At 41.0% G+C, this 13,856-nt stretch overlaps 1 protein-coding gene across 10 annotated transcripts in view; it reads right to left on the bottom strand.

Moving 5' to 3' along the window:
• Window positions 1–3,626: 3,626 nt before the first annotated feature.
• Window positions 3,627–13,856, bottom strand: part of FAM149A (family with sequence similarity 149 member A) — a 51,747-nt gene continuing 41,517 nt past the window's right edge. For 4 of the 10 annotated variants that reach the window (XM_088660960.1, XM_060278771.2, XM_088660956.1 and 1 more), the window contains 6 exons: window positions 13,614–13,717; window positions 13,099–13,320; window positions 11,710–11,842; window positions 10,296–10,424; window positions 9,339–9,417; window positions 3,627–6,270 (listed from right to left, as the gene is read on the bottom strand). In XM_088660960.1, the coding sequence (XP_088517086.1) occupies window positions 6,197–6,270; window positions 9,339–9,417; window positions 10,296–10,424; window positions 11,710–11,842; window positions 13,099–13,320; window positions 13,614–13,717 (741 nt within the window). In that variant the 3' untranslated portion in view covers window positions 3,627–6,196. Of the gene's footprint in view, window positions 6,271–9,338; window positions 9,418–9,743; window positions 9,978–10,295; window positions 10,472–11,709; window positions 11,843–13,098; window positions 13,321–13,613; window positions 13,718–13,856 lie in introns of those variants that run through there. The other 6 variants (XR_015947868.1, XR_015947870.1, XR_015947869.1 and 3 more) reach the window with 5 other exon arrangements.

Genomic DNA, 13,856 nt, shown 5'->3' on the forward strand with positions numbered 1-13,856 from the left:
TTCTTGTGGTGGGTTCATCTGAGATGAGACACCACCTAGAAGTTATTTTCTACAATAACCTTTGCAAACACTATTAAACAGCAAGTGCCAGAATGACAAATGCGAAATGTCTAAAGTGCAAAGGCTTACGGACATCTCCTGTTGTTCAGCAGCCGATGTCCAGGCACTAATTAAGAATTCACCATATAGTTATCTTACAGAACAGTGGTATACATGTCTACTTCAGAAGTCTCCTTGTGTTTAATGTGGCTTATTCTCAGCTATGTGGGTACAGGCTAGCAGCCTAGGCTTCAGCTGAGAATTGACATTGCGAAAAGAGAGTTCTTGTGCTTTAAACAGCTGCATCTCCAAGATCAGGAGCAGCAAGGTTATAGCTGACTTGCCATGGTAAACCTGAGGTTTTTGGTTGGGTCAGTCAGAGGAGAACTAATAATGACTGTACTTTCTCACCTTTTGTGTTATGCCATGCATCCCATGGCAGCCATTTTCTGACTGTCTCCCCCAGCTCTCAGAACATTTGAAATGTGCCCACTTGTCCAAAAAAGGTTGGTAAGCTCTGGCAGTTTAGCTTGTTTGATTTCCACATAAAGCACACAGAACACTTGTGCAGTCCAAACTCTGGTCTCTCCTATATGAAAGGTATACAGTGGAACCTCGGTTTATGAACACCTCGGTTTATGAATTTTCGGTTTACGAACGCCGCGGACCCATGTGGAACGGATTAATTCACTTTACATTACTTTCAATGGGAAAGTTCGCTTCAGTTTATGAACGCTTCAGTTTATGAACAGACTTCCGGAACCAATTGTGTTCATAAACCGAGGTACCACTGTACAGACATAAAATGTATGATGTGCTCAGCGCATGAAGAGTTGTTGCCACACCAAAAAAAACCTGATATGCTCCATTGACTGAACAAAGTGGGATAAATTATTCTGTCCCACTCCTTCCACAAAAACACTGGTACTGGGATCAGCTGGTGAAATTAATTAGTAGTGGGTTCAGGACAAACAAACAAAACTCCATAAATTTAAACTATAGAATTAAATTTCACAAACTGTCATAATGGACACCAGCACATATGACATTGGATATTAACAGATAATTAGTCCTGTAACAATGGGGACGAATCTTAAATCTTCTGTGGTTTATTGTTGTAGATCATGGCATGAGTGCAGTTGGCATAACTTGATATAAAAGAGACCCTCATTATGAACTGTCTTGATCCTGGTACGAGTCTTTATCTGGAAGGTAGATCTCCTGATCCTCTCATATTTAATGTAAATACATGCACACTAATCCCATGTGACTACAACCTGTAAGAAATAATTGGGTTCAGCACAGACAATGGAATCATCCTCCAAAAGTAAAACCATGGCTCAGGAAACATACAAGGTCACCTATTAGTCATTTCTCAAATAGTTCATGTCCTTTCAACATCAAACTAGACAAGGTAAACAGAAGAGCAAGCAGACAAGAACAGGTAGTAATCAAACAGTAGCACAAAAGCATTAAGGTATTATAAAACTTACTCATCCAGGAAACCTACTCCCCTCTCTGTAAGTTAATATTGGGCAAAATAGAACATAAAACCCAGATTTTCAATGGTTGGGTAGGTCACAGTCTCAATAAGTCTCTCTCAAAACCCAGCTTCACATTTCACTGACCAGGGAACAGGTGAGCAAGATGCTGTAGCCTCGCTGGTATAAGATATTGACAGGGGTGAGCATAACTCTCATGTAGAGCACACAGATCTCTGATCTCAGACTTGAGTTCCACTTGCTTCAGGACAGGTGTACCCTCCCCTGTCTTCTTCCAAGAGTTTCTAGTGGACTTACCCATCCTGCTTTACATCTTCAGTTGTGACAGCCTTTATCAATGGAGAGAGGAGAAAGACCAATGTTTCATGATAGCCAAGACATCCTATCAACCATAAGATGACTCCTGAATTTTTCCAGCTCAACCTCAAGGTGAATGAGGTGCTTTTCTTCCATACTTCTGCTGACTAGGGCTTCTTCTGAAAACCCAGGCAAGATGCAAGCAACCAGGCAGAACTATCAAGGGCAGTGAATGCCTTACATACATTTCTCTGCATACAGATGGGAAACTGTGAGCCCTTTTAAGTGTTCACACAATGGGAGTGAGAAAAGCAGCTATAGATCTTGTAAGTATAACCAGGATATATATAACCACCCCACCATAGCTGCCAAGTTTTCCCTTTTCTCGCAAGGAAGCCTATTCAGCATAAGGGAAAATCCCTTAAAAAAAGGGATAACTTGGCAGCTATGCACCCCACATGGTTGGCCTCTGGATCCTGTAGGACTACAACTTACATCATCCCTAGCCAGCATGGCCAATGTTTAGTCCAATAACATCTGGAAGGCTGCCCCCTGGTGTAACTTTGTTCCAGTGATTATCAAGACAGCTTGCCTTGCATTATTAGGAGTCAGAAAATTAAAAAAGGAGTAGAGTTGAAGTGGCTCTTGTGCACAGTAGCAGCAGACGCCCCTCCAATACACTGCCTCGGTCATCTCACTGTTTTGTGCATTTGATAATTCTCTCATTTTTCTCAAGCCTCCCAAAAAAGGCAGTGTATGATTAACATGCAAGTCACAGGCTATTGCTGCTGCAACCAGACTGCTCCCTGAATTTAGAGATAAAGCTGCCTTTTTAGCATTTCCAGTTTCTTTCTCAGTTAAGAAAACAGTCTGCAGATAGGCAAACTTTGCCTTCTCCAGTTATACAGCCACAAACATATTTTGAATACCCCCCATCATGCAAGTACATTTCTCATCCATTTCCTTGCCTTTCCATCTCTGACATAGTTTAATGGAGCTGTTATTTGTTCTTCAAATACAGCGTTTGCAGAAAGCATGCACTGCAGGTGAAATAGAATGGCAGTTTGTTCAGCCCCCTTCAAAATTTCCAGTAAGGAGACCAAGCCCTAAAGTTCCTCCCAGTTTCTGGCTGTTCTGGCTGTTTCCATAGCCAGCCAGGTAGGCTTCATAAAGCACACTTGACAAGAAACTCAGTGGAGCACTGCATTACAGACTCTTCAGAGCTAATAAATTATTGCCCAGTACAATCCTCTCAGACCAAAGGAAATGGAAGCAATTCACAGAGCTGCTATTATGTCCTGCCAATTTAAAAATTAAATCACTATTGGAGGAGCTGGATAAAAGTATTTGAACAAAAGTGGCTCTTGTTCTCAAGAACATTTTTTAAATAAATGTGCTGGAGAACAAGACTGATACGCTTATTTAAACATTTATTTTAAACCAGAATCTGCTACAGGGACAAGTTCTAACTCACAAACCACTGCTCAAGAATCTGTCCTTCATTCATGTGTCTCAAGCTGTTATGAAAAGCTTTCTTGACCACTTACAGTTTGAATACAACCTGGATTTTAATCATTGGCTCAGCAATGAAGCATTCTGATCTAATCACATGCATTTCATATAAGTAAGACTTGTGGGGTGAGTTGGCCAGTCATTTTAAATAAACAATGTTTCTTCCCATGCTTACACTACAAACAAACTTGCTAAATGGCAAGAGTTATCACTACTGTAATGAAAATAGCAAGCCCTCAAAAATGGTTCTGTACACATTTCCACAGACTGATTGGCTCATGAAGCAAATTTTTAATAGGGTTGTTGAAGTACTAGATAAATAAATTCATTTTGCATTAGCAGGTGACATCAAAGAAGTTCAGGAAGGAAAAAACTCAATAAACAGAGTATCAGTTGCAGCCCAGCAAGTGGGCTCAGTCCATGAGGGTCTATTATATAATTTTGCTGCTAATTCTTTCTGAGAACAAATCCATCTGAGCTATTTTACAGTGCTAGATGTAGTTGTTGTTGTTTAGTCGTGTCCGACTCTTCATGACCCCAAGGACCATAGCATGCCAGGCTAAGATGTAGTAACTACATCAGGCTTGATGTAGTAACTACTGGTAATAAGTGATGGTCAGCCCTCTAATTATCCTTCACAGGGTGATGGTGACATGCCAAATTAATGACAAAGAAAAGGTAGGAAGATGCAGCAATGGTAATCAACAACAAATAACATATGATTAAAGTAAATATATAAAGATATATTACATAGAAATAACTTTGCAATTCTTCCATTTTGATTTCCACAGTTACACCTCAATATATGTAGTTTACCAGTTTTCATATTTTTTTATTGTTTTATATATTAACTATGTGAATAGGGTATAGGGAAACTTATTAAAATGATGCAAGATGAAATCAAGGTACCTTTGTGCAGTGTGATATAGGCTGAATGCATACTAACCCATTTGTTTTTCTCAACCTAGAAGCATTCATGTTTGCCCCCAACATGTTGCTTTCCATGTAGATTAATTCCAGATCCTACTATCCACCAGTGGCTACTTGATACACATTTGAAAACCCTCCTCTTGGTTAGGTTATCCATACATTTTCATCCCTTTACATGCTCCAGGTGAATGGAGAAGAAAGAAGTTATTCTCTTGGTATATATGCCCTACTATGTCAATGTGGTACATCTGGCTTCAAATGGACACACTGTGGAGTAATGCACAAGAAATATACAATGACTTTTATTTTCAGAATGAAAATAAGTTTCTCAAAAAGTGCTTCTTTTTGGGGGGGAGGGCAAAAATATGCAAAATATCTAGATTGTGTGTAGACTACATAGATGAAACAAGTACTCAAGTCTCCATTGATTTTAGAATAAAATGTTGTGTCTATGCAACAGTAATATACGACCAAAGGTTCTTGATGCAATTGTCCAAAATGGATCTTGATGGGATTGCATCAAGATTTGTTTTTTCACGGTGTTTAATCAATGTGCAATAGCTAAATTTGTGCACAAAGGAAATAATATTTGAACCCAAACTGCAGCAACTTATGTCTACCTCACTTCAAAAATTAATTTTAGAGATTGCCCAAGCTAAACCAGAGAGAAAGGATAATTTTTTCTTATGGAACCATAACAAAGAGAGTCCAGGAATTAAATCTGATTATCCCTATCATAATCTTCAAGGGTTTATAGACTGCATTACTACAGCTGAGCTAAAACCAACTCCAACTGTTTTGGTGTCGCTTTCATTCCTGTGGAAACCATTCCTGGTTTTTGCAGTGTTTGCTTCCTCAAAATTTCATTAGAAGGAAATGTGTGAAAACCCTGCTAAGGTTTATTTTAATGCCTGTACAACCAAGTTCAGGGAAGTTTCCCCAAAAGTACCAAGGCAAAGCCTAGCTCAAATTCTTTAACATGCTTCACTGTGAAAAGAGTACCCTTCCTCCCAAGGCTTCATAGTTCTGTGGGCTAGCTCAGATAATTAAAGACCAGCCTTTGAGGACTTTTACAGAGTTCTTCCTGAGCCCCAGTAAAGGTAAAGGGACCCCTGATCATTAGGTCCAGTCGTGACCGACTCTGGGGTTGCGCGCTCATCTCGCATTATTGGCCGAGGGAGCCGGCGTATAGCTTCCAGGTCATGTGGCCAGCATGACAAAGCCGCTTCTGGCAAACCAGAGCAGCACATGGAAACGCCGTTTACCTTCCCGCTGTAGCGGTTCCTATTTATCTACTTGCATTTTGACGTGCTTTCGAACTGCTAGGTTGGCAGGAGCTGGGACCAAGCAACGGGAGCTCACCCCGTCACAGGGATTCGAACCGCCAACCTTCTGATCAGCAAGCCCTAGGCTCAGTGGTTTAACCACAGTGCCACCTGGGTCCCAGATAATTAGCTCAGATAATTAAAGACCAGCCTTTGAGGACTTTTACAGAGTTCTTCCTGAGCCCCAGTACTTTGATGTAAAACAGGGAAACTATTTAAGGTTCCCTTGTTCACCACAGAAAAAGGAAAGGAAAGCTCATGACAATTTGGCTCAGCTCTACTTGCATCTGGTCCACAAACAAACAGAACAGAACAGAACAGAACCAGGAAGGCACTTTCTTTTAAACTTGACTTATGCCTTTAGGGGGGAAATTTGGCACCAATTCATATTCTGTTATATGCCACTGTCTTGATGCACTTGCTAATGAGTCTTTGGTGAAACAATTTTCAAGCAGGCTGTATGCAGAGAACACTAAGGCACAAAACTACAATACTGGAACGCCATCCCTTCCGATAATAGTTAGGAGTATTGCAGAGTCCCATAAAGTACAGATCAGGTTGGTTGGTGGGTTTTTTGCCTTCTGCTATATGTTATGAAGCAACTTGAAATCTTCTTCTAGCTGCAGGTGGATTTCTCTGGAATGATTTGGCATGGAACTGTGAACCTGCAAGCAAAAACATTATCAGGTAATATTGAGGGCCAAGTGGATACAGTGCACTTGAAACAAAAGGCCTCATGCTCAAATTCTTTTGGTGAGTGACCTCTCCTAGCCTCATTTTCCTCTCAGTAAAATGGGAATAGTAGTGTCTTATGTCACAGGAAGCTGTTCGAAAAATACACAAGTTGAAGCCAATAATATGTTAAGTACAGATCAACTATTTCAGACAGAGCAGGGACATGCTTTTGGTTTTGGACTGACACCCAGTCCTGTGCAAATTAGGGACAAGAGTATAGAAGGCGCAGGAAGAGCCTGCAACCTCATATAAGGCTTGTGAGCAGAGAAGCCAAACTTGCTATTAGGGACCATATGGGTTACAAATCCTTGTTTGAGGTGCATGAGTTTTCATTCTCCACCAGCTGTTTCTGGGGGTGGATCCTTTATTTCCCTACGCATGGTAGTAGCAAGAGCAATCTCTCTATTAACCTTCATTGGGGATAAGCCTAGCGTTGCAAATCAGAGAAAGAAGAGGCTTGCCAGACTGACAAGCAATACCCTACGTCAGGGATGTCCAAAGTCCGTTTCGAGGATCTAATCTGGCCTGCCGGTCAGTTTAATCTGGCCCATGTGGCAGTTTATTTCCTTGGGTAAAAACCTCAACAACTTCAATCCTAAAAAAAAATCTTCATCAAATCTGGCCCTCTTTGAAAAAAGTTTGGACACCACTGCCCTAGGTGACAGGTTAGGTGACAGGTTGACCTCAATCACCTTGATGAATTCCAGTTTCCCAATGATAACTACCTGATCCACACCCTTATTGATCCCTGCCAGAGGGATTTCCCCAGCGTTGGCACTGTCTTCTTCCTAAGCCACTTGTTTTCTCAGTTCCACGTCTCCTGCAATCCACAGTCCTTCAAGTCTCTGCCTCATTCACATCATTGCATTTCAGTCCACTGTCAAATTGGTGTGGGATCTTTCAGGCAGGCCAACTCTCCCCTCTTCTCCCTTAGCTTTCTAACCCCAGGGGCCAAACTACACAATGCATCATTAGAAAGCACACCAGAGGGTTTTTTAAAAAAATTCAGGCATGGGCAACCCTGATTTTCATCAGGACAACATACACAGAGGGGGACTATTCAGGTTTAATTCGTCAGCCCCAACCACAACGCTGATATGAACCAACCCCCAACCCCCACCCCCAAGTGCTGCTATTAACTTTGGAGGAAAAGTCCCCATTAGCACAAACACTGGGAAGGGGATAGTTACAGGTAGGTAGCCATGTTGGTCTGACGCAGTCAAAACAAAATTAAAAAAATCCTTCCAGTAGCACCTTAGAGACCAACCTTATGACAAACCTAGTTGGTCTCTACAAGCCTAGTTGGAAGGATTTTTTTTATTTTGTTTTGGCTGGGAAGGGGAGGTGTTGCCATCAGGATTGCAACTGCAAATGGAAGGATTAAACCACGTCTTCCAGATGCTGTGGTCCCCATTAAAACCATGCTTATTATTATTATTATTATTATTATTATTATTAACACTAAAACCCTTTTTCTAATTTATCATCACCTGCAGCTCGACTCTCGGTCTCCCTGTCTAGCCAGAGCACTATTTCTGCTTCTTGCCAACATGCAGCTACTTCCACTTGCAATCTCAAGTCCCCCATCCCACCAGACGGTCTCTCACCAGCCACTCCGCCCCCCCCCCATTGCCCTTTCTCACAGGCTTTTGCTGAACCTTAACTCAGGTTCTAGTGAGCCTGCTGCCTATGTCTGCCCACTTTCTGTCTCTTAGCATCTTACCCAGTGTCCTTTCTAGTTCTCAGAATCTCTCCCTGTGCACCGAGTTCCCTCTGTTCCTAGACCTTGCTTGAGAGGTTTTATCAAAACTCACTACCCTACAAGGATAATCATGGGCAGCAGAAAGTAGAATACCTCTGGGGATGTTTTGTTATTAAAAGTAGCCTGTGCATGTGCATGAAAATACATTATTTCACGCATAATAGATAGCTAGACAACATGAACTGATTGTGAACTTCAATACTGCAAAAAACTGTCACTTTTCACTACATCACCAAAGTTAAAGAAGGATTGTTTTTCAATTAATTTACTTATTACACTGAAGAAGAGTTTCCATGTCTTGTGTATTTCACAAACAGAACAGTTCTGGAGAATATGCTTGGACTAGGAGGTATTGTAACCTGGTATGAACAGTCATTCTACACGTACACATGATGAGTTTATGAGATCTCAAAATAGCAACAACCAATTTCTGTGGCAGGAGAAAAGGACTGCTTATCATTGGTGCTTTCCAGTGAAAAGGTAGCCCTCTGCTGGCTCTCTGCTAATACTGCAGGAACAATTCTACAGCTATACAAGAACCAATGACTTAGTTCTTAGATGAATTAAGTGTATAGCTACAAACTCTTGAAAAGAGCCACCCTAAACATCTTCATTTGGGGCTCCAACTGAATAATGGGGTTTACTCAGGCTGCAGTACTGAACAATAAGTGAATAGTTGCTTTGCAAAAAAACCCTGACCAATTTATTGAAAGTCTATGGCCAATTTATCAAAAATCCTTGATTGTACCAAGGAATAGGAATTACTGTACAGTAGTATGAATCCAGTTAAGAAGGGACAGGGAACATGTGGTCCCTCCAGATGCTGTTAGAATCTAACAACATCTGGAGGGACCACATGTTCCTTGTCTCTTCTTTACTGGATTTATACTAATTTCTATTCCTTGGAACCTCATTCACCCCCAGACAGCATAGCCAATGGATGAGGATTATGGAGTTGTAGTCCAACAACATCCACAGGTTCTCCATCCTTGCTGCTCCATTAAATTTTGCCTGCTGCTGCACCTCTTTCATATAGAGGCAAACTAGTATCAAATGGTTTACAGCATTTGTTTTTTGGGGGGGCTCAACTTATGATGCAGAGTACAATGTTTATTGCTCAATCTATCCCATTCTCCCACAAATACTAATGTGCTGAAATTGAGAATCACAGTTCTGAGGGGATAGGCATCTTGTGCTATAACCCTCTTCTTTTCTTTAACAAAACAGAGGTCTTACCTATCAATACCCCATGTCCTGTCCACATTTGATTAGCAAAATCCATAGGAGTCAATGATATTTTATGAGGTGTATCTGACTGAAAGAGAAAAACAGATTTTTACCCTTTATAGCAATCCGCCCGCGCCCCGCCATAAGTCAAGGGAAGACTATGGCTCTGTACATGCTTTATTAAAGCTCATTTGGAGTACATTCTTTTCCTTCAAAGAATTATGGGCCCTGTTGTATACTCCCACTGAGAAACAATTCCCAACAACCCTTAGCAAACCACAGAGCCCAGAATTATTTGAGGGGGCAATGTGCTTCTAATGTCTGTTAAAGATATAGCATGCATATCTTGACATGAAAAAGAGCTATGAAGATGTAACTATTCCACAAGGAGCACTGAAAAATGTCCAATACTACCGTAATTCCAATTTCCTATTCAGCACTGAAGGCAATAATGTGGTTAAACAGCGAGCAAACATCCATATCTTTGCAAGCGGGATATTCTGGCTTCGGGTCATTCCCCCACCCCAACACCACAAAACAGGGTGTTCATTCCACACACAGCAGACTGCAGCTTCTCAACATCTTGTGTCATTTCTTATGAGGCTGGGGTGGTGTTTTTTTTGGGGGGGTGTCCTTTCCTCTTTTTTTCTATAAAAAAAATCAAGCACCTGTAAAACAGGGTTGTCCCAAAGTGCAGGGCAATCGCAAGTCAGCTAAAAACTCTGTTATGCATGGTTAGCATGGTTTGGGCTACGAAGCATAAGAATGTGGAGACTTTAATTTGTATTAAAGGAATGGTATCTGGAAGGCAGGAAATAATTCCTCCCAGAATTGCAAGACTGCATACAACTAAGCACATAGGAATAATCTAAAGAGTTTAACAGGGAATAAAACAGAGGTATTCCCCCCCTCCCCATTTCAATTCCTGTTTCTTCTTAAGAGTCTCAAAAGCTTTCAAATACCTACCCGAAATGTGTGAGTAGTATTGGGTCTTGAAAACTGGTCTATTATGACAGTCCGCTCTCTAAGTGGCCGCCGTTCTGCACCATCAGGTACCGCGCTGGAAATTCTGCTATGAGGATACCTTCCTTTATGCTGGAAAATGTTTGGGGTAGGGTTGAGAAAAAGAAGCAAGCCCATCACTGGAAAAAGTGTAAATTATTATTAGCAGGAGTATGCTTTTGCTTTTCAACTGATTATTTACAGTGGTAACTCGGTTACAGACGCTTCGGGTTACAGACGCTTCGGGTTACAAACTCCGCTAACCAGAAAGTGGTTGCTCCAGGTTAAGAACATTGCCCCAAGATAAGAACGGAAATCGCGCGCCAGCGGCGCAGCACCAGCAGGAGGCCCCATTAGCGAAAGCATGCCTCGGGTTAAGAACCGTTTCGGGTTAAGAACGGACCTCTGGAACGAGCTAAGTTCTTAACCTGAGGTACCACTGTATTGTCTTCCAAAAAGCTAATTTTCCATTACTCATGAAACACCGAGAAAAGAGCTTCTAAAACTACTGTATTTACTTAGGCTATTTCAATTGGGCTTCAAATGGATTAGAAGAGACAGATACAAGCAGAATTAAAAAGTCTAGAATGGATCTGCTGCTCCTGTCTGCATCTATCTCTGGAAGCAGCAGTGGGCTGACTGGCCCCAGAGAAGGCAGCAAGAGTCTTCTCCTCTCCACAGTTTTTGTTATTTTTTTCAGCCGGTGGCGAGGTTGAAAGGTAAACAATTCCATCTTTTTTTCTGGCCTTAGTTTACCATTCACGAGGTTGGAACAGCTGTTTACTTGACTTAGGACTTATGCTGCTATTACTTACTTTGACAATTCATATCCATAGTGCTGAAGCTACATTGTAATATTTGGCAATATAGTTCCAATTCAGGGAATGCAAGCTAGATATTTCCCAGCAGGAAAATGGAAGTCTGAAGGTATAACTGTAACTAAGCTGCCAACAAAGAACAAGCATATGGTGCATAAGTGAAGCAATTAAACACAAAACAAACTAGTGGACAAAGTATTATGCAGTAACTATGTGCAACAAGTGAACCAATATGGATAAGTGTCAGAGGAGCAACAAACTGAATAAAGATCCTTGAAAAGTTACGGAAAAATACATTTTGCTGAAACCATTAAAAGCTATTATGTCGTGCTGATTTAATGTAGAAGTTGTAAGTTAGAATGAGAAAGCATGATTTTTACAAGGCCACTCAGCAAGCTTCATAGATGGAAGGAGATTGGAACCTAATTTTATCATTTCCAAGCCCAGCAACTAACAATTGTACTTGCTTGCGTTTCTCTAGGATTTAAAGTGCTCCAATGACAATACTATTAAATTCCCAACCGAATTGCTAATGGTATAAAACAAAGAATGACACATACCTTCTCTCTTACAAAGCCTAGTTGCGATACAGGAACTGAAAGATATTGTTCAACAGCATCTGATGTAATAGGTGGCAGCTTGTTCCGGGCTGTAGGCAGAAGTGGAGAGGACAAGCGATCTAAGGCAGTACATCTGTGGGACAACAATAAGGATACATGAGATTATATGTATTTCGGTTCCTTCCGTCACTGCAGAAACTATTCCTAATTATCAAGGGTGGTCGAGGGTCTGGAAGCCAAGCCTTATGAAGAGCTCTTGAAGGAGCTGGGTATGATTAGCTTGGAAAAGAGGAGACTGAAAAGAGATATGATAGCCATCTTCAAATATCTTAAGGGCTGTCACATGGAAGAAGGAGCATGCTTGTTTTCTCCTGATCTGGAGGGTAGGACTTGAACCAATGGCTTCAAGTTACAAGAAAGGAGATTCTGACATATAAAAAAAACTTTCTGACAGTAAAAGCTGTTCGACAGTGGAACAGTCTCCCTCAGGAGGTGGTGGACTCTCCTTCCTTGGAGGTTTTTAAGCAGAGGTTGGATGGCCATCTGTCATGGATGCTTTAGCTGAGATTCCTGCATTGCAGGGGGTTGGACTAGATGACCCTTGGGGCCTTTCCAACTCTACAATTCTAACAACAACAACAGAATTCCTGTTATACAGAGAGATATAGTATCATGTTCTTTGTGAGAGACAACCCATCCCTTTAAAATATTATGTTCTCTAATAATGTGTCAATGCCGAAGTCATACCACTGCTCACGTTTCCCATTGACTGTGCATGCTATTTCCCCCTTAATTGTCAAATGGAACCATTTCAAAAATGGCCATTAGTTTTTAATGCACACACAACTGGGCTGCAAGCTTAAAAATAAATTAAAACCTACATCTAGTCAAATTCAAATTTAGTGCCAAGAATGGCTGAATTCTGCAACCTGAATGCTGCCCCTCAGACCTGCATCTAGTTTCTGTGGAAATAATAATAATAATAATAATAATTAATAAATAAATAAATAATTGTCCAGTAGCACCTTAGAGACCAACTAAATTTGTTCTGGGTATAAGCTTTCAAGTGCATACACACTTCTTCAAAAGCTGGTCTCTTAAGGTGCTAGTGGACAATTTTATTTCTATTTTTTATTTATTTTGACTGCATAAGACCAACACGGCTACCTGCCTTAATCTAGTTTCTGTGGTTTCACCATTCACTGTTCACAGACTTTCAGTTACTCCTCAAAATGTGTAGGAGTGAAACAAAAATATAAGAGGGTTGTTCTCAGTGCCTGTTTCTGAGATGCAACCACAGAGTGGTGAAACATGCCCTGACTAATTCCCACGCTTGAGTTTAATGTGTCACTAAGGTCATGGCAGCGAAGAATAGAAATGAAGCCTCACAGTTTTGTCCCCCTAAGGACTTCATCGCTGTAAACATTGGGGGTCTTTGAGCGCAGAGGATCTGTAGCTATTGATGGTAGCCTACGGTGGCCTGCTGTTTTTCTAGACGATCCAAGCAATACTCGGGAACATGAGAGAACACTACTGTCAGTAATTCGCCCCAGCCGATTTCGTGCTGAGTTAACACTGGAACTCACTTGAGGCTTGTCTTCCTGCTCATTCCTGAAAAAGAGCAATTTCAGCAAATGTAGTTGCCACTTATATAAGATTGAACCCTTCTGCAGCCTGCCCCAAAAGCCCTTTCCCCCGCAGAAGAGAATAGGCAGCTTTAATTATACTTTCTATTTAAAATAAAATAATTTCACCAAGGCCCAAAATTAAAACACTTAACATGAAATTGAATGTTGACTTTAGAAAGGCTTCATAGAGCCGTAGGTTGAGGTATAGGTTGAAAAATAAATGTAGCTTGCACTGTGAGAGTGAAATGCGATCTCGTAAGTCTTTGCAACACATACTGTATCTTTTCTGTTAGCCCAGAGTGCCTCTGTTGCAGTGGCTTTGCTTGGATTGTCATGACACCATTTAAATCACTGTGTAAATTGCTGGGAAACCGGTGGATCTAAAGAAAGCAACAGAAGCAAATCACTTAATGTTTTTGAGGTAATTTAACAATATGTCTGAAGGCCTAAAATATGTGCAAAATTGTGGCTGAAGATGTGCAAAGTTACCTAATACAGATGCTGAAGAACATTTCATCC

This window comes from Zootoca vivipara, chromosome Z1 (genome assembly GCF_965207765.1).
Source record: "Zootoca vivipara chromosome Z1, rZooViv2.hap1.1, whole genome shotgun sequence".
NCBI classification, from domain to species: domain Eukaryota; kingdom Metazoa; phylum Chordata; class Lepidosauria; order Squamata; family Lacertidae; genus Zootoca; species Zootoca vivipara.